This window comes from Leptosomus discolor, chromosome 9, assembly GCF_034619465.1.
Source record: "Leptosomus discolor isolate bLepDis1 chromosome 9, bLepDis1.hap2, whole genome shotgun sequence".
Lineage (NCBI taxonomy): Eukaryota > Metazoa > Chordata > Aves > Leptosomiformes > Leptosomidae > Leptosomus > Leptosomus discolor.
This window is the reverse complement of record NC_141399.1, coordinates 29,199,026-29,219,865: the sequence shown is the minus strand read 5'-3', so window position 1 is coordinate 29,219,865 and position 20,840 is coordinate 29,199,026. Positions and strand designations below refer to the sequence as shown.

Sequence of the window (20,840 nt, the reverse complement as noted above, 5' to 3'; positions counted from 1 at the left end):
GCTTTTTAGTTAAGGTGATTTCTAACACTGAAGCTTCACTAATGAAATATCCCTTTTGTTCATCTTTCCACGCTTCAATGCATGGTGTGCAGGGTCAGTTCTGTGCATGACACCCACTGCAAGCGTTGGTAGGTTTTTCTACACAAACTTCTCAACTTTTCCTAATCTGAAAAAGACAGCAAGTTAGTATGCATCAGTGAGAACTTGGGTGGCTGAGTGGTGTGACTGTCTATCCACTGTCTTCTTTGAGGCTTAAATGGTTGTATCCCTTTTAATTTCTGTGCAGTGCAGTGTTTTGTGTGACTAATCAGAGAATCCAAGGTGATGTGTTCCCACCCCTATTCCGCTGCAGAGACAAAAATTAGTCACTTGAATGTCTTTACAACCCGTTTAAGTCATCCAACAAAAGGAAATAGCAATGGGAGGATCCTGTTGGTTTATTTTTTTGTATCAGGCATCATGTGGATTAGTGTTTGGATTTTCGGTTGTCCTTCTGAGGACATTTTAGGAGACTGGTTTAATAAAGGTGCTAGGGAGGAACATATCTGGGGTCAGCCCCTCTGCCAGAGCAGGGCACTGATTGTAGAGCGAGAGAAGCAGGGCTTAGACCATGGACTGGCTGAAGATTCATCTCTTTAGTGCAGTGTCAGCTGTGCAGGTACAGGGGACCATAGGGAGGTACCACTGCTGTTGCATGTGGGTTGCAGTGAGGTGGCAAGGCTGAGTACATGCTCATTGCTGCTGCAGGGATCCAGTATGTTCAGGCTCAGCATCTGGGTCTTGCTGGGAACCTGTGCAGGTCTTTGAGGGACATTCCCCTCTGTATACAGCTGCTGGACACAGAAGTTGAGCTTTCATCCTCCAACCAAGGTTATACAAGACTGTCAGCATCCAGGTGTGTGCCTGCTTCAGCCAGAGGGAGAGAGGCGGGAGCAGGAGCCCTGGGGAGGGTGCAAGGCTTTTGGGGAGCAGGTCTGGAAGCTTTAGCAGGAATGGCTAAGCACTCTGCTCTTGAACTTCCCCGTCCCCATAGCGCAGGGAGAACACACATTGCATGACAGGGAGCTGAGCTGTTCAAACACACCTCCCTGTAGGAAACCCCAACCCACACGCTCCAACGTCCAGTGGCTGGAGTGTACCCAGCTCACAGGCACCCACGCTCCCCGCCAGGGCTGTCTGTGTCTGCTGCGGTGGAGGGGAAGGCAAATCTGCTTCCCCAATGCATGTTTGCAGGGACAGCCAGGCCTTCCCGTGGGCTCCCTGGCCCCACAAACCCCCCCGGGTTTGGGGGATGCCCATGTGCACCCTACAGCATCCTCTCCAGCACCATGCTCTGTGGGACATGCAGCTTCAGGAGGCTGCCAAGCTCCCTGCTGCTGTGTTGTCCTTTCGGATGCTCTTTCTGCATTGTAGCTGTTTGGATGCATTCGTGTATTTTTCCCTCTTGGGCCCCTCCCCTCTCCACCCCCCCCCACCCCCCCCCACACCCTTCAAGAGGGGAGTTTTGCCAAATCCTCTAGAATTAGGGTGGAAAGGAAGCATGCTGAACTTGTAGTGAGAGAGCTCGGGCTGCCAGCCGCTCATTTGCTGTGCCTCCAACTCTGTCCTGTGCCGAAACATCAACCCCGCTAGAGAGAGTCAAGAGCACCTGGTGAAAGGGCTGCGGCAGCCACTGCAAAGTGCATCATGTACCTCTGGTTGCTGGCGGGGACGGGGTGGGGAGGGAAGGGGACAAGCTTTCCCAGGTGGGTGGGAGGGTGCGCTTGCCAAAATGTCCCCACCCAAAGGAACGTGCACTGGCTGTGTCTAACTCCCCATGGGTGCAAGCTGACGTGGGCTTTTGCTAGCACACCCGCCCTCTCCCCCCTTTGGAAATTTGGCCCTCAGATGTCTAATACATCATTGTTCTGCTTATAAATGTACTAAGTGTTGAGAATGTTTTGGTTTTTTCCTTAATTATAATTGTAATTGGCTTTTCCCCTTCTCTCTTGTTTATTTTTTTTCCCAACGCTGTCTTGCTTTGCACTGTGATTGCATGCTGCGCCCCGATGTGTCCTTCATGACGATGTCACATGGCTTGTTGCTGTGATTCCTGCCACGCCCCCAAATCCACCACATGTTGCCATGGTTACATTAAAAAAATATATATATATACGCTCCACCCTCCCGTATGTCGCTTCCATGGTTCCCTTCCGAAAGTGCCCATGATGCACGGTGCTACGCCCACCACTGTGTCTGCAGCAACAACTCCTGCCACCAGCGTCCCCTTCGCTGCAACAGCTACCGCCAATCAGGTTTGGCCCTTTCAATGGCTTTCTTTCACGTGTTCAGATCTCGAGGACCGGGCAAGGGCCGGATCCTGCGTGGGGCCGAGCACCTTCCCGACCCGCTCGGCTCAGCGCAGGCTCAGGCATGCAGAGGCAGTGTGTGTGTGTGTGTGTGTGTGTGTGTGTCTGGGGATTGGTGAGGGGGCACCGGCTGGTCCTGCCATGTGCGGGATGGGCGGCAAGCCCGGCTGGAGCGTAGGGATGGGCGATTGGCAGGGTTGCAGGCGCTTCTCCAAAAACAATACCCTCCCCGGGTCCTGAAAAACCAGGCTGTAAAGCTCCCGATGATACTGTCACACAAGACCTGTAGCACTTCTGCTTTCAGTCTCAAGCAGAAATACCACCCTGAACATCCTTCCCTGTGGTATTTTGGCATGTTCTCTCCTGGCTGGAAAGTGGAAGTGAAAGAACAAAGTGACCTCCCCCCACTGCAAGATTGGACTCTAAAAACAACCAAAAAAGCCCAAAAGAAACCCACCACAAAACAATCCCAACCCAAAAGATCGGGGGTGAGCCTATGAAGTCTGAAGCTTATTTACACCAGTCGTGTCACCCATCCCTACAGAAGTTACTCTGGATGTGCAGTACGTGCTGTTGTAGCACTGCCATAAGTGTACAGGATTTCATGCATGTCTGCCGAGCCATAATTCTCTCCAAAACTTTCCTCTGAAGATACTGAGTTGTGATGGCTGCTTCCGCACCAGTCCTGAACTGTATATGCACAACCTGTCCTAGTGATGCTTCCTGATAATTTGGTGTGCCACAACTTTTACCAGTTAGACCAGAGACATTTCAAACTTTTTTTTATTTTTCCCCCAATACTAATTTAGCATTTTTATTTGTCGTGCTCTCAGGTTTAGAGCTATTGCAAAGAAAATGGGGTGTCACTTGTTCTGTAGGAGGCTGTTAGCCATGCTCAATGTCAGTAATATCTCAGGGGTCATCCTCTAGTCTTTTGCTAGTGCAAGGTCACGAGGTTTTCAGTAGAAGTTTTGCCTGCATAAGACCTAGGCAGTGTTTTACTGCTCACAGTAGGAATTGCTAGTCTTTTTGTGTGCTTTGTTGTTGTTTTCAGGTAGAGCAGGTCTTACTCATAGTTGTCATGAGAAAAAAGCAGAAATTCCTGTGCAGCGTTGTTCTGTGGCTGTATGAGTCCTGTTTCAGCCAGATAGTTTCAGGACATTCCTGTCTTACTTGTAGTCTATGGAGTTAAAATCCCAGTACAATCACTGTGTACTCCACGAGGCATCAGTAGTGATGCAGCTATGTAGTACTTAATGGGTGGCAAAATAAAGACATCTTTGGAATGGATCCTGTTTTATAAAACACTGATGTACTTACTAAGCTGATACTGAAGACAAAATGAGCAGCCTGATCTTGAGACAATGTTTTAATCTGTTGTGTTCTTTGTGTTTTTCGCTGTAGATATCCCAGTTATCAGTAGATGAATTGAGTAGCAGCATGTTTGTTTCACAGATGTAGAAGTTTCCGATAGAACAGTAAGTTCCTTTTTGGTATTTCACTTTATGGTGGATTTCTTTGTACAAGGGCACTGCATCCCCCAAAAGGGTGACTGGCTTGGGCAGAGGGACTGAGCCTGTGGGACCCCAGTGGCTTCACCCTCTGCCAACTCAACAGAAACTCAGCAGCTGCAGCACAGATACAGACCAGCCCTATGGTTTATGACAAGCAATGTTTCCTTGTGTCTAAAATACCTGTTTTATGGTGTTGGCAGCCTCCCTTCTTGCATCCCCCTGAGTCTGACGGCTGTGTTTACAGGTTACTCTTGCTCTGCATGGCTCCCAGCTGCCTGCAGGTGCCTCAGGGATTTGCACTATTGATGGCAAAGACTGCTCTGGCAATGAGTCAGCTGAAAAGGTGTAACTTCTCTTTAGCTGTTAGTGGCATGTTTCCTTTCCTGGGGTAAGCAGGATTGGGTCATTGTCAGCTGCTGTGCATCTACAAGGCTGGCTTGGCCCGAGCAGAGATCTGCTGTTCAGCTGCAATGGGGCCCTGGCTCATGGTGGGTTTCTTCAGAGGTGTTGTGTTTATGACCTTGTATGTGTTTAAGACCAAGATAAATGCCACAAGCGACATATCCTTCACCCTACCTGCAGGTCCTGGGCTTTCCTAAGCTGCAAGGTTTCTCTGAGTGGGAATGGTGGAGGAGTTTGTCCTTTTCTTTGACTCACAGAGTATTACTTCACAGCTGTAACAGCAGTGTCATTTTTCCATTGCTTTTCTTTCTGAGTGTTAGCTGATGTTCATGAGAGAAAAATCCTTTGAGGGTTTCTGTTCATCACTGTATTTTTTTACCCCAAGAGAGTAAAGAGCAGTTCAGCCAATTAAACAAGAGGTCACCAGATTTTCCCAGTGCAGGCCCTTTAGTATACACAGATACACAACCTGTTTTATCGTTAGGTCACGTATTACAGGCAAAGAAATTAATTGGGCAAGCAATTCTCTAATGATACCTTTAGCAGAAGTTACTCATCTTGTTGGTGGCCCTTATCTCTGCTGACCTTAATAAAGTAGTACCATATGTATAATTGACCTGCTAACTGTGGCTATGGACCCCTGTTCATGTAGGGGTGAACACCAAGCTATCCCCGTTAGTGAAAATGTTCTGCGTTAACACAGCATACTGCTCTCCCAAACAACCTGACATGTTAACCCATTTCTGTTACACATGCAAAACAGCCTGTTCCACCTGATAAGGAGATGATTTGCATTGTTCTTGAACTCTCTGAATTTGTTTTCAGCATTTATTTCAGGAAACTTCTTTTTCCTAAATTCTTTTCACTTTTACATGTGTGTGCTTAAACTTTCACTGTCAATAGTTAGTGATTTCAGACTAGGCAAAGAACTTCCATGGGTTATATTTCTTTATAAGTAGGGAGCACGACACAGTCTGTCAAACAAAGCATTGGCTGTGCTGTTAAGGACCATGAAAAACCTTTACTTGAAGGAAGTAGGGTCAACATATTGAATTTGATGGGAGTTCTTGGGGATAAGGCTACTGGGCACGGAGAGGGTCTTGGTCAGACAAGGAGCCTGTTCTTCACAAGGGTAGTGTGAGCACGTGTGAGCCACTGCTCTGCTAGAAGCGCTTGTCCTCTTAACACCTTGCAGCTGCAGGACGTAAACGATCTTCAGAGGCTGGTATAAAAGGGCTATGTTCCCCAGCATGCCCAGTGCTCACAGACCCACCAGTGACTGTTTTCATGCAGCAGCAGCAGCGTGCGTGCTTTAATCCCATTCCTGGGTTGTTACCCTCCGTGTCTGTGCATAAACTAAGAGCGAGCACATCTCTCGACACATCGTTTTGTGCTACCACCCAAGCAGGTGAAATTGTGCACGTGCTCAAGTGTTTTGCGAGACAAGAGCCTTGGTTGGCGCCCTGTGGTGCTGAGGGGCACTTCCCAAAGCTGCCCTGAGTGGGAGTTCAGTAATTAAAACACTTGCTGCTCTGGCAGATGTTTTTCTTTTCCTCCATGGTTGACAAGGTCCTGGTAGCCAGGCTGGCTAGCCTGGGTCTGCAGGAGACACGCATTGGGTCCTTGAGGGGAGGATTTTCATGAGTACATCCCAAGAGAGGTACTTTGATACCATGAGCATGGGGTTTCTCTGTCTGTATTTTGTCTCTGGCCTGATTCACCTTTCGCTTGTGGCTCCTTAGGATCGGATTTTAATGTGACCATCTGTGGCACTCTGAAGAAAACAGGAGTTAACAGGGGTCAGGGATTCTTTTGGCCCTCTCCGTAGTCACTCTCTACCTGCCATCCTGTCCCAAAAATAAGACTGTTATTCACCCACCTCCCTCTTTCACTAATTGTCTTGTCAGGTGTGTGAAGCACACTGGAAGTGGAAAACCCTAAGTGCAGGTTAAAGAGGATGCCAGGTGTGCTACTAGCAATTTCATCCAACATCAGAAAATTAAGGGAATAAAATGTTTTCTTTCTGCAAAATACTAATGGCAACCTCCTGAGCAAAACACTGAGGATGTAAATGTATCTAATTAGAATGACTTCTGTTAAAATGTGGATGTATCTCTCTCTAACTTCTCACTCCTTCTTTGTTGTTGTTTTTTCTTTCTCCTGCAGCAGACCATGTTGAAATTCTGAACAGTAAAATTATGGAGCACCAGGACTTCTTGGTGGGAAGCTGCGCATGGCCTTTCTGTATATATCCCCTCTTCCCTCTATTGTTCTCTACCACTTCTACAGTAAGCCTGTTGCAGCCTACATGTTAACCAAAAACTGATCAATGGGAATGTCAAAAAAAAAAAAAAAAAGCACTATAGAAACAATTAACAAACAGCGCTCTGTTATATGAAATATACAAGTAGAAAATTATAATAGACTTTTATAACACATTACTTTAACACACTTAATCATTTTATGACTACCATCCTGGTAAGTGCATCTGCACAGCGGACTGTTGGTTTACTGTATACTATCGATGGATAAATGTTTGTCTTGTTTTTAAAGTGTTATCTTACTGTTTTGTTTACATCATAGTCTATTGATTTGTTTTAAAGTGTACATCATTATCAAGTATACTCAATACCATTTTTTCATTATTGTTATGTCTTAAGTTTTCATATACTGTAGGTTTTATGGGGTTTTGTTTGTTTTTTACTAAAAATGTTATTGTGGGAAACAGGAATTATGTGCTTGAAAAACACGACACAGGAATGTTCTGCCCTTTGCTGGATTTTGCTGTTTAATGTCAGCTAAAGTTGCTTGTGTTAAATGCTCTTTTTATCATTTAAAATTTGCCTTCAGATAGAGTTTCCAAATTTTTCGTACAAGTGATATGAAAGGACAGCTGTCATTTTAGTCCAGTTCAGGGTATTTCTTTCAATACAATGAGCTGATTCTGGAAACTTTGGGGAAAAAAAAAAAAACAAACACAAAAGCCCAGGCTCAGTAAGGAGTCAGGAGTGATTTGCTCAGATGGTGGTAAGCATTAAGGGATTTCTGCAGTTCTGTTGTCCATTGAAGTGCATTCTCAGCTGCAAACAGCGCACAATCTCTCTTGCTGTTCTCATGGTGCAGTCAAAACAACAAAAAAAATAGGTGGTGAAGTGAGGCAGCTTCAGTTGGGCAAAGACTCATTGCGTTGGAGAGGAGCAAATGCCAGCCGTTAGCTGGAGTGGGCCCAGAGCCATGACTTAGCCCAGGCTAGGTAATACCATGCCAGGGGGCTTGTCTCCGCTAAGCATGCCGAAATGTTTCGGCCTAAAATCTTATGTGGATCTTCTTGAAATTTTGTCATCATGCACTGGTTATTTAATCCCCGTTTTCTGTAAGTGGGTGATTTATTTTTTCCCAGTGATCTCTGGCCCCTTCAAGCAAACACAGTAGTAACAAACCAGGAAAAAGCTTAGCATAAACTTTCTACCATAGATAAACATTCATCTTAATGGAGCTTCTGTAGGTCAGTGGATTTATTTTGGCACCTTCTACTTGATCAAGAGCAATGTTTGCCGCACAACAAGGGCTAGTTCTCAATACCTCCGTTTCATATGCACGAATAAAACTATTTCCAGCCCCACCCTGGACAGCCCAGCCTGTTGTTACACTGCGTTGTTGAACAACCTGGCTGCAGAATGCATTTGGTTGAGGATACAGCCAAATTCATCCCTGTCATAGCTCTACAGTATCATTGGCATTATCGAAGAGATGGAGTTGCTGCTGTAGATCCAGAACTCCATAAAAGAAGAAAGAGAATTGTTATTGAAACCAATCATGAGGCCAGCCCCCAGTGTCCAGAGGGCCGGTCACCCAGAGCTCACAGTGGTGCTGTAGGGTGACAGATTCTGACAACCAGGTTTTCTTTCTTTTCCAAGTTCCTTGGCCTTGGTTAGAGGGTTTTCTTGCCCCCTCTCCTCCAGTGTGAGCACAGATAGCTTGCTAGATATGTACCTCCATGGACCACAAGTGATGGAGGGGCATCTAGGGCACAGCTGATGTATCCCAGAGCAGGCTCTGACTATCTGTCCTTGGAGACTCATTCACAGCAAGAATCTTCAGAGAGCCCAGCTCAAAAAGGCCTTGAGCCAGAAGGAATCTCTCCATTCATTTCAACAGACTGAACCAAACCCTGAGACGGGGGGGGGAAAAAAATCCCCTCCCAGGACCCTCCTTTATGAGCCCTGTGTTTTGACAGTTGCTTGTGTCCATAGATGTTCCCCAGCCATCAGTGTTCACAAGCAGCAGTGTTGCCTGAAATCAGTGACTCTCGTTTATATTGGCAACCGCATACCTGTTCTTTTCACCACTGAGTTTCTGTTTCCCAAAACCATAACATTGTTAGTGGAAAAAGTGGATTTGAGTACTTCCTGTTTGAAATTATTTGTGTATCAAAAATGGGTTTTGCACAACCTGTGCCAGTGCCTCAACAAAGAACAGAGCTGATCTTCTTAAGCCAGAAAGGATGCATTCAAGCTTGTATGGCTTTTTGAGTTCAAGGAGGTTGGAATTTTTTCAGTGCTAAATGGATTTTTGTATATCTTGACACTTTGATGTAACCTCCTATTTTATTTATCAACTTAAACATCTGGCATAGATGTGCATAGAATGTAAACCTAGAATACAGCTGTTTTCATGTCACATTTAAAGCACTGAAAAAAAAAAAGCATTTAAGGATTATTTTTTATTAAAAAGGTCCAATGAGGGATGTTCAGGGTAGTTATATTAGGTGCCACAACAGTTTTTATATTGCTGGCAAATTTAGAGTTAATTTGTAAATGAGTTTAAGGAAAGAAAAGCTTGAAGCACTAAACTTCACCAAAATTCAAAACAATCTTGGCAAAAATGCCATTTTGAGGTAGCACTATTTAAACTAGTTGTGCAATGACTTGCTCTAATTTTCTTTGTTCAAGAAAGAAAAGAAAAAAAAAAACAGTCGCCAGACTATAAATTTCCTAAATAGACTATTACAAAGTCACCGAGTTAGTTAGTGACTCTAAACAAATGTCATAAAAGCATGAATATCATCCTTTATTTGACAAGAGATGTATGTAAGTTTGTTTAAATTGATATAATTTTAGTGACATTTTTATAAGCTTCCCACTTTCCATGAACCTATATTTTTTATTTATCCAAAGTTATTTCTCTGTGTCCATTTCTCTCAGCCTTATGCAAACAATATGCAAGAAATGCTGAAACTTGGATAAAACGGGTCATGCAGAGGGAAAATGAAAGCTGAGATTGATCATTTTCACAAAAGAAGGTTGTTAGTAGTTTCAATAAAAAGTACTACTACTAAACTGTAACATAAGCAGACAATAAAAGAGGGATTTAAAATAAAATGGATTCATAAAACTATTAAGATTATTTTTGTTAAATACAGTGGTTTTAGTAATTTGGAACATGATTTCACAATCAGCCGTGTTTTTTAGTTGGAAATTTCTAGCTGATGATTTTTGACTGTATTTTTGCGTCGCGATGTTCTAGAAACCATTGCCTCCCTGGCCAGCCTGTGCCGACCCCCTTCCCGAGCACTCCGAAGCGCTTTTCCTCTCTGCCATCCAGCCTTGCTGTCTCACACCGCGCTCGCAGTGTTCCCGAACGGCGGCGCCACCAGGCTGGCCACCGCCCACAGGCACACCGGAGCTCCAGGTTCCCATGGTGGGGACCTCCCGGCGTGCCGGTGGTGGCGGATGACCTGCTGGAGCTGGGCCGCCACCGTCGAGACGGCGATGGAGATGGGTGTGTGTCGCGGGTGCAGCTGGCCAGAGAAGGAGATGCGTGTGCCTGGCGGGATGTCTTCTCCTTCACCTCGTGGGCTGCTGGCTGGCACGGTAGAGTAGCTCTAGGACACGTGGGTACACAGTGATTGAGAAACTGGAGTCCTCGTTTTGTTTATCCCTTGTACATTTCACAGACATGAAAATTGAAAAAGGTGAAATTTATGAGGAAAATCTAATTTCCCATTCCTGTTGAATGGATTTAGTTTGATATTGACCTGATTTTACCATGTGCCTGTTGAAGGCCTTAGAGTATATACTGTATGTTAAAGACTGTAATAACTTTAAAAAAAAAAAAATAGTTGATAGCCTAATCCAAATGTAAATAGAGCTACAACACATTGTTACTAGGCTACAACGCATTAATTCATGTCATATATTTTCATTTCTCTACCATTAGTTTTTAAGGTTTTCATTATTGCTTTTTTTGATATCTTTAGTAACTAATGAATTTAATTTTGAAGGAGAGTTAGAGAAAGTTTAAAATTTTTAATACATGTATTCAGCCCATTTAGTTATATTCTAAACCAACACTGAAGCATGGTAAGGTATAGAATACAGTCCATAACTAGTTTGTATAGTTTACAGTTTAAGAACAAAATTAACTTTGTATGTAACTCCTACAATGATAGATTCATTGTTAACTAATTATATTAAGTTGTTGTTGCTATGGCAACAAAACTACAACATGGCTACCTTTGTATACATTATTTGTGAAATTTTCACATGTAAATTAAAAGTGATGTGTAACAGTATGAGCTTGTTAAAGGTACAGTTCGATACTGTCAGATAAAGATATGATTGAATATTTTTAAAATCCCAAAGTCCCATGTGAACGCTGAATTTGTGTCTTTAAGGTCACTTTTTCAGTCAAGAAGTTTACAACACATGGATTTAGAGTCAGGTTTTATAGCTTGTAGAAATTGTTGTGTGGCAAGGGTTATTCCACAGTATTTTCACTTCGAAAACATGACAGCCTGTATTTACGACGTAGTGACCGGTCTTGCTTTCATTTCACGTTCATTCACACGGTGGGAATTCAGAATTAATCCGTTTCAGTACTGTAGCTCTGCCTGCAATTTTCTTTTCTCCAGAAATTGAGCACTCACGTGATTACGTTACGATCAGGGCTAAATACTTAAGCATATATAACTATTTTAATACTAATTTATATTAGCAAAAACTGTACATAAGAAAAAAAAATATTGTGGAATGACCCCGTAACAGTGTTGAAGATACAAATATGCTGCAGTTAAACTGATTCAGTTAGTGTACGAATGTGTGAGACACACCTTTTTTGCACTTATGTACATAGTCCACGAAAGAAATCCTTGGAACTTATTTTGAATATAAAAAGTCTGTAATAATACAGGAAAAGTTTGTAAAAGAGATAGGTATTACTAAGGCTTTGAAAAGGAGGAGTTTTTTGCTATAAAACTTATCTGAAAGCATGATGTTGCTTTGCTGTTGTAAAAGCTTTGTAGTTTGCCATAGCTTATTATACAGCAGACTGATACCAGGTCAGCTCCAACCTGCAGCACAGAGAAATGGGAAACAGTGCTTAATTAATTAGTAAGGTCACTAGCAAAGATTTGAATTACTTTTTTTCTTTTTTAATCAGCCTACATTTTCAAACACACCCTGGGTCGTGTTTCTGATCGGCTGTGTTCTCAGTGAATCCTATTAGGACCGATAGGTCCGTGGCGGCATACACACACACGTTTTTCGTAACACCTAATCCTATTTCTAGCTGGAAGTGTTTATCTGTTAGAGGTGACTGTCATTGCAGCGAGTGCTTTAAACCCCAGAGGGAATTTGAAGTGTTGCAACTTAGTGATTTTTTTTTTAAATTATTTTTTTTAACCCTTTTGGGACAAGGTAACAAAATGGAAGGGACTGATGAGCAGTGGATGGACGGGGTGGTTTTGGATTGTCTTGGGCCAGTTTCCTGTGCTGAGAGCGCCCTGTGGCAGTGCTGCCTGCTCAGATGGCACTGCTGAAAGGGTGTTGGGGCGAGGAGGTGGAGGCTGATGGTGACAGCGTGGCCAGCTTGGTGCTTCTGGCTGGGGTTCACAGCCGCCACGGAGCTGCCACCAGAGGAGAGCACAGCTGTTGTCCTCCAGCCTGCTGAGCAGCCTCTTGGTTCCCTTTCCACTGTGTTCGTGGTACTGCCAGGGCTCTGCAGTACCGAGGAGATTTTGGAGAAGCTGAAGCACCTGTGTTTTCCTGTTTATTTTTGATTGGAGCTTTTTTTGGGGTTTTTTCGCAAAACCCAAGCCCCTACTTTGCTTCAGGAAGGTTGTTGGTTTTGCCGCGAGGCTGGTCTCTATTCAAGTGATGAGTTGAGTGCCCCAGAGCAGAACCAGTGGGTGGTGGCACCCAACATCACCATCTCCCTTTCCTGTCCATGCCAGGGTTGGAGCCTGAGGTGTCGCTGCCAAGCACAAGACCTGCTCTTCAGCCACCGCTGCTGGCACCTCAGCGCTTTCCAACTCCTCGCATTGCCAGCAAGTGCCCAGCCAGCCTGCGTTGCACCATGGGGTTTGTTTAGATGGGTGGTTTGCTGAATCGCAGCCATAGCATGGTGTTATTCCAGTGTCTTTAAAACAGGGATGCTGCCTCTCTTCATGGGTGTTACAGTAACCTAGATTTTAATAGGAAATAATCAGCTAACTCTAGCCACCATGCTACTAAGGCTTCCCTTTGCCGTAATCAATTTCTATAATCAAGCTCTTTCTCATTTCTAGGATTATCAAAGAAAAACATTTTGCACTATGAAATGAATCGTAGCTGGTCAGGCTTCTTTTTGTTGGGGTATGAGCATGATCATGACAACACTGCTAAAATCTTTGCTAGTGATCTTTACTGACATCCTCTATCATCAAAAATAACTCTATATGCCTCTCAAATGAGATATTTAAACATGCAAAAATAACACAACTATTAAATAAAATGAAGTTATTTTTCCAAACACACAACAGAGAGAATTACCTGACACCGAATTACAAGGTTCCAGTTCTTTATTACTGTACACAGATGCTATTTGATAGTGGTGGAAGCCAAATGATTTTGTTGCCATGGCTTTTGTATCCTAGCAGATGAGGGGATGATAAGACCATTGTTAGATTGGATTATGGGATATTTTTTTTTTCTTTCTGATTAGCTTTGTTTTAATTCTGTTTTTATTGTAAATCGTTAAAATGAACCAAGACTCCCCACACTCTTTATTATATCACCTGAAAACAGATCACTTTTTTTTTTTTAAGAGAATTGTATTTTAGGCAATCGCTAAAATCAAAGAGAGAATGTTCTCCTAAATTGTCAATTTTTAATTTAAATATATAAAAACATTTATACTGTACTGTGTAAAGTAGATCTTTGAAGCACATTCTTCTTTTCATAGGCATTTCTGGTAAAACAAAGTAAGGGAAACATTAGATATCAATTTAATGGCATAGTTTAGAAAATATATACAAACGATTACAGTTAGCCCTGTGGAATTGTAAGAAATTAAAATATCATTGGATCCAGACAGGCGTAGGCTAATGCAGTATTTCAGTTCCGTAATATGATAGTTCATTCCCTCAACTGCTACCAACAGGGTGTACGCTTTGAATTTTATTTTTTTTTTTGCCATGTTATATTGCTGTAGTGCTTGTACGTGCTTTAGAAATGTGCATAATGCTACTCATTTTAGTATGTTACTTCTATATTGTTATTGTTTATTTTTTGATCTTTTAATAAAGTGTATAAAATTCTTGGTTATGTTTTTTATGGATCCATATCTACACATTAATAGGAGTTTACTTTAAAAACTTTTCAAGTTCCAGTTTATTAGTCCCAGACTTCAAAGGTTCTGATGTAAAAATATTAACTAATGAATTTGATTCAATGTTATATCTAAAGCATAGAACAACAGAATAAATTTCTTTCCAGAAAACACCTTCAGTATTTTGAATTCTGTAGCCAGTGCCTCCTTTTTCTCGGATGCATTCGGCCCATCATATTAAAGTTACTAACACAAGAAAGACATTTGTATTTTAGAAAAATAAAAAGTAAAACTTTCCAGATGCTGCCTTTTGGTTTCTCTTGTGCCTTAGACCTTCTGAGACACATATGATGTGGTATGCTTGGTTTGTATTTTTCCATGCTTCCTTTCTAACCCTACCTGTGATGTGATGAGGGAGGAGATCAGAGCTGTGCATTTGAAGATAACCATGAAGAATAAATTGACTATCATTCAAAGGCCTGCAGCTTTTGTAGCACAGTGATGTGTGTATTCATTTTTCTCTTTCAGCACTTGTGTCAGATACCGTTTTGAACGTCCCAGTGCAATCATACAACAGTAAGCTCCCTTTGGCAGTGGCCTGGATGCCCCAGCTCTCCTCCAAGTGCCCAGCTCATCCCCAGGCTGCACTGCCAGGCTTACGCCTCTGCCCAGCGCAGGCTGGGGATGCCTCTCGCCGCAGCCCGGAGCAACCACGGCTAAGCTTGGTCTAGACCTCTGCAAGAGAAAATGGCTTCTTGCCAAGGTTGTTTGTCCCTTCTGTAACGTTGCATAGATTTAGAGGTAAGAAAACTGCTCAGCAGCATTGCCACCTTGGTCGCCACCTGCATGCCAACAGCATTGCCATAAAAGTGAGCTTTTACCCTTAGACAGGCTTGAGGTCACCACTCACTCCCTAAAAGCTTTAGCTTTTACTGGCCAGTCTCAACATGTGTTGGGTCCAGCTGGAGGCACCAGGTAGGGGAGCATGGCCATGCTGGGCTGCAGCATCACTCATCTCATAGGCGGCAGAAAATGACCATCAGGAAGCCCCTGAAGATGTGAGTAACTATGCTGACCTCTGAGTGGTGGTCTGCCCTCGGCACCCAGGCTGCTGTGACATGGGGGACACCGAGGTGATTGGTGAGCCCAGATGGTGCAACAAGAGGGTTTTGATGCCAACGGGAGGGAGGGGGGCGCAGCGTGGGAGGGATCGTTGGCCATTTTCCCAATGAAGTTCAAGAACCTGACTCAGGGGAAAATGAGAGTTTGAAAATAAGTATTTTGGGGATGCAGGTCTACCAGGGCTGCTTAAGGGGCAGAAGCAGTGCAGCGAGGAGGCACACGGCAGGAGGAGGCTGTGCAGACACCACTCTTCCCCATCACCCTTAGTAGGACAAGCTGTTGACTTTGAGAAAAGACAGACTGTGCCCAAGACAAATTATATAACTTTTTCATCAGCCTGTTCCCCTGACTTCTCCTTGCAGGTTAATTGACTCTTATTTGTGTGTCAAGGCCACTTACAGGTTTTTTCTATAAATGACTCCTGCCTTATCTGATGGCATAATTGAATGTCTGAATTGTTTCTAAAGCCAAAAAATACCAGTGGGAACTGGAACTTTTCTAAGCAGTGGATGTTGTGGAATGATAGGATCCTTCCTGATGTTTTTGCTCATGAGTTTTTATTGCCAGCTTTCCTCTGGTTCACTTTTTCTGCAGGAAGGGGACAGGGGCTTGCAAGGGATGCTTTCCTCGGAGCTGTGGAAAGGGCTGAGCCTTGGCTGCTTGGAGACACCAGCTCCACTCGGGAGAAGCATCCCCGGCAGGGAGGGTTGGGGGTGGGAGTCCCACACTAGCACTGAAATTCAAGGGTAGCACATTAACAAGAGCCTTTAAACTATGTTTCAAGGCCAAACAGCATCCTTGGGCCAAGGATGTAGGATTTTACCTGGGGCCCGTTTGCAGAAGTCACGGGAGGAGCCACCGCAAACTGCTTTATAGGTGAAGTTGGATTAAAGGATCTGAGCAAACTATACCTGATACTGTATTTACAGCATGTGTCTTTCGGAAATATTACAGCACCTAGCCTATCTATCTTCCTCTCCACTGGGGCATGTTTGTGTAGGAAACCCAAGCTTAATGAAAACAACTCTTTGGCTGTTGAAACTTTGGGGGGAAACATGGGGGGGGGGGGAATCTATTTCTCAGGGCTTGCTCCATATTCAGATGGGCCTCTGTGGTCCAAAGCCAGTTTTATTCAACCTGGACTTAGCACTGGATAAATAGATCACTTTGGTCTATTTATTAAGAGAAAAATGGAGACTGGAGAAAGAAACATTTTGCTAATCCCTGATGAGTTGTGGATCTAAAATATCCTCTTCCAACGCAAGCAGCTGGTTAACTCTTCCCAGGAGGGGTTGCATCAGAGCACAGGGCAGCACAACGAACAGCCCGTACCTTCTGCTCTTGCTCCGAGCTGTTATTGCAGATGATGGACCAATGTGCCCCTTCCAGCCCGGGTGGGACCTTGTCTTAAGCACATCTCCAAAATGGCAGCACATCCCAAGAAACGATCCCTGTGAATGGCCTGGGAGGCCTCTGAGGTGACAGTGGGCAGAGGCACCTGCACAGAGATGGAACAAGCCATGGGGATGGGCTTGGAGGGGCAGGTGCCCAGCAAGCCAGCTCTGATGGTGTCACAGCCAGGCTTGCCTCAGCTGGAAGGTATTTGCTGCAAATGCCTTTGCCCTTTCCTCCTCGTTTTGCCTTTTTCAGGGTGGCTCTGCCAGTCTATTTAGCAGCCCTGTGCTCCGTCCTCTCACCAGCTATTCCCACTGCCCTTGCCCTGGATCTGAGGGTGCAAATCCAGCCCCAAGAGGATGGCACTGCGACACCCACTCTGGCTGCCACAGCGAGGATCACCGCAGCTAGGCAGGAGGCCATGGTATGATGCTGCTGCTGCTCTGTTTATCTCCTCGCAGCTGCAGCTGGGTTTCGCAGAGGTATTTCTGCTTTGCTTCACGGTGCATGTAAATTATTTGCTTGTAAATGTTATCTGCGCCTTCCCAAGGGAGCTGCTGCCTTCCTCCCCTCTGCAGCCATCGCGTGCTCGAAGCCTGTGTTTATAATCGATGCAGCTTCCGCTTTAATGCTTTACGCCACCATAATTCAGCTGATCTTCATGGCGGCCTTTCTGCTGCAGCTTCTGTGTGTCCTGCACGCACCGTGGCAGCCAGCGGAGGGCTTTGTGGCCATGTACCCACTCACCCCGCAGCTCCACCAGCCCTCTGTTTTGCCCCGACACCTGCAGTGCCGTGACACCCAGATGCCTAGAAGGGCTCCCACTGGTGAGTAGCTCCTAGTAATCACACTGGGGTGCCAAGGGGCACTGGGTGGTGTTTTGGGATGCACGTGTCTGTACCAAAGCAAAGGTACTTGTGGGTGCTTTGCAAAGCTTTTGGGAAACTGTTGAAGAAAAACATTCTTTGCTTCCCCCTGCAGAAACATAAGCTTGAATCAAAGCTATTGGCCATCTTGCCCTGCAGGGTGAGCCTGCCTGAGGGTGACACTGCCGTGCTGGTAAGGAGAAGCAGAACGTTGCCCCATGAAACCACTGCTGTTCTCAGAGCCAGCATGCAGCAGCGCCAGGGTGGGGGTAACGCAAAGGTAAGTCCGTGTGTTTGCTGGGGTGCTGGTGGCCACCCTAGTCCTGTGACGACGGGGTGTGCGGGATGAGCAGGTGCGGGCTCAGCAGCCGCCCTGCTCTGAGCATCCCTTGGGCTTTGGGAGCTGGGTGTGCCCCGTCCTGCTCCCCTGGCCCCATTGTGCCCCGCAGCAGGGGCTCAGGGTGGGCAGGGGCAGGCAGGACCTCTGCAGCAAGAGGATAGGGGGTGACACAGGGAGAAAGAAATTCATGCGTGGTGATGCTACTTGTGCTACTGCATAAATCGAGGGGATTTTGGAGAGGGTAACGAGGCCAGCTTGGGGCTCTGGGCTGGGCAGGATGAGGCCTTGGAAGACTTTTTAATTCCCCATGTCATGCAGTCCAAGGGTGAGGGCTATGCCAGATTTGGACCAGCAGGGTTGGGCAGAGGGTGGCCTGTACTGGGGAGGGAGGTGGGCTGCAGTTCCCCCCACCAGGCTCTCACCCCTCTGCCAGCTTTGCTCAATTATGGGAAATCCTTTAAGCTTTTGCATTAGTGCTGTATTTAGGTCTGCGCTGTATTAGGGCTTGGCATGGGAAGCAGAGTCAGATTTCTAACTTAATAAAGAATGTTGTAAAGGCATTTCTCATCATGGGCCCGGCACCGTGAGCCAGGACACTGGGGCGAGCAGAGTGGGTGCTGTGGGAGGTGAGGGTGCTGTGCTGGCTCCACGCCCTGCCCCACCTGGCCCCGGCCAGCTCCCATCTCTGCCTGCCTGTCCCCTGCCATGCACTGCCTGCACAGCTCCCACACCCGCAGCCAGCCCTGCACAACCACCCTGAGTTTTGGGGCACTTGCTGCCAGGACAGAGGGACCTGCTCTGCCCCGATTACCCACCCAGCTGGGGGGACACATGGGGTTGCAGGCCCCAGGGCTGCAGCCATTGACTTGCCAGCCCGTCTGCATCGGCACAGCCGCTGGCAGAGCCCAGATGCCCTCTCACGAGGCTCTGGGGCTGCCATGCTGGCAGGAGGCCCATCCTGCTGGCAGTAAATGTGTCATCAGATGGTGATCAGGGATAATGAGTCATGAACGCCCACCACCAGCCAGCCAGCCAGCCCGGCCGGCCCTGGTGCAGGGCTGCAGCACTCAGGCAGGAGCGGGCAGAGATCTGCTCCAGCCCGAGCTGCCCTGCTTCTCCTCTGCCTCTCCCCACCTCCAGCCTCATCGACCTGCATCTTCCACGCGACACCAAATGATGGAGCGTCCCTCCAGCAGTGCTCACCTGGGGCTGGGGTGACAGCTCTGCTCCTCTGGTCCAGTGTGGGGATGTAGTGCTTCCCCCATTCCCCTGCTCACTGGTGCCCAGCACTGCCGCAGCTCTGCCCACTGCTGTCAGACAACTTGCCAAGGATGGGGCTGGGGGTCTGCCTGCCAAAACGTATGTCCACTGGACTGCACACAGCTGAAGCTGGGGCTGGGCCAGCTCAGGGTATGCTGCCAGGAGCAGGATGAGCCTTCAGACTCCACCTTTTGGTGTGGGTTTTTCCTTTAATCTGGGAATCACTGAGTGTTAGATCCAGATTTCGACCTGCCAGTGGTGGTGTCTCTGGCAAACATCCCATGCTTTTGTGGAGGGCAAAGCTCAGCCCTTGGTTTGCATTAGCGGGCAGGCAAGGAGACCTCGAGTGCCTTCTCTCTCTGCTCTGCCCCACAAGCAGCACTTCAGCACTTCGCTCCTCGTCTCCTAACTCTGACCCATGCAGCTGCATGAGGGCCCCGCCTTGGAGAATGCCAGGCTTTGTACCAGGCCGTGGCTGTTGCAAGGACAGGAGAGAAGTTGTGTTGTGGCGCAGGTGACGTCCCCTGGACAAGCCCAGTGCAAGTGCACATGGCAGCCCCAAGGCCAGGGGCTCAGCCAGGAGCCCAGGCAGCCACCCTCCCTCTTCCCCACCCTCTTCCCCCTCCAGACCTGCCAAGTGAACGGGAAAAGCAAAATTTTGTGAGATCCTCATGGATTTGTTGCTGAACCGGCCCCAGGAGCAAAAGCAGCCCCAGGACATCCTCTCCCAAAACCACTGCTGGGATCCCCAGGGAGGGCCCCAACCCCAGGCACAAATCATCCTGACGGGGAAAGCTTTTATTTTTTCTCTGTCTTTGTCTTCTCCAGGGCTGGGCTTGATTATTCCTTTCAGCAACACGAAGTGCTAGAGAGGCTCAGCAGCCAGAGATCAATTTTCTCTGCTCTCAGCACAATGTCTCCGTGCACAGGGAAGCATCTTTTTTCTCCCCCTTCCCATCGTGCTGAGATTTCGTGGGTGACAACAGGGATGGTGGTGGCTGCCTTGCTAGCAGGAGGGTGATGGGGGACCCAGCAGAGCCACGCAGCTCGGCCATGTGCCAGCCCTTGCCTGGTGCAGTGCTGATGGAGGATGTCAAAGCCTTTTGTTCAGAGCCATTGAAGAGCAACTAGATAGTGCTGGGAAAGAAAGCCCAGCTCGGATATCAGTGTTGCTTGGAGCACAGCACAGGGTGGAGACCCTCAGCTGCTGCCTCTGCTCCTGCTGTGTGCTGCCTTCTCATTCACAGCAAAGCACTGGCTAATGGAGGATGATTTTCTTTCTATGGAACATGCAAAAATTTGTGTCAGCAGGCATAATACGCAAAGACCTCACATTTTAAGTGGTTGGAACATAGTGGTGGGACAAGGTATGAAGACTAAACACAGAGGGATTCAAGACACTTTGCAATTACACAGCCAGGCTGAAAAAAAAAATAAATAAGAGACTTGCAGAATTTTAAGAGGATGGGGAAGAATTTGGCAGGGGATTAAATATTGGGGAAAAGATTAGAAAACCAAAAAGCAGGAGATGAGAAAAACCTGAGGGATAAGGCAGATGCAACAGATCAAGGAGAACTGCCAGCCCATGAACAAGGACTAGCCCAGGGATGAGCCTCAGCACTCCCCCCACAGCCTCCAAAGTCCACATCCCCACACTGGAGCTGCCTCCAGGTCTGCCGTGGCATAGGCAAAAGTGAGAGCATCCTCTTCCTGGCACCAGCATAGCGGGGATCACCCAGGGGCTGCTGCACCAAGATGCCCGTGGCTGTGGGTGAATGAGGCAGTGGGCCCTTGGCATGAGTGGCAGCTCCGTTTGTGCCGGCTCATTTGTTTGTCCAGCTGAGCAAGGACAGCAAAGCAGCTGGCTGCCTCGGGGGCCGGGAGGGAGCACCAGCCCTGTCAGAGCCACGCTTGCTTTCACCAGCCACGGATTTGATCCTCTCCAGACTGCGCAAATTCGGAAATTCTTTGAAACGCCAAAGGGCCACTCTGCAATACCGAACCA

The 20,840-nt window shown here is 46.6% G+C and overlaps 1 protein-coding gene across 2 annotated transcripts in view; it reads left to right on the top strand.

Annotated features, from left to right (window-relative positions):
• The window catches only part of MBNL3 (muscleblind like splicing regulator 3), a 54,975-nt gene extending 48,479 nt beyond the window's left edge, over window positions 1-6,496 (top strand). Inside the window, exons 7-10 of one of the 2 annotated variants that reach the window (XM_086469874.1) lie at window positions 93-128; window positions 2,200-2,294; window positions 3,753-3,826; window positions 6,431-6,496. In XM_086469874.1, coding sequence (XP_086326000.1) covers window positions 93-128; window positions 2,200-2,294; window positions 3,753-3,809 — 188 coding nt within the window. In that variant the 3' untranslated portion in view covers window positions 3,810-3,826; window positions 6,431-6,496. Of the gene's footprint in view, window positions 1-92; window positions 129-2,199; window positions 2,295-3,752; window positions 3,827-6,430 lie in introns of those variants that run through there. The other variant, XM_086469875.1, reaches the window with a different exon arrangement.
• The last annotated feature ends 14,344 nt before the right edge of the window (window positions 6,497-20,840 follow it).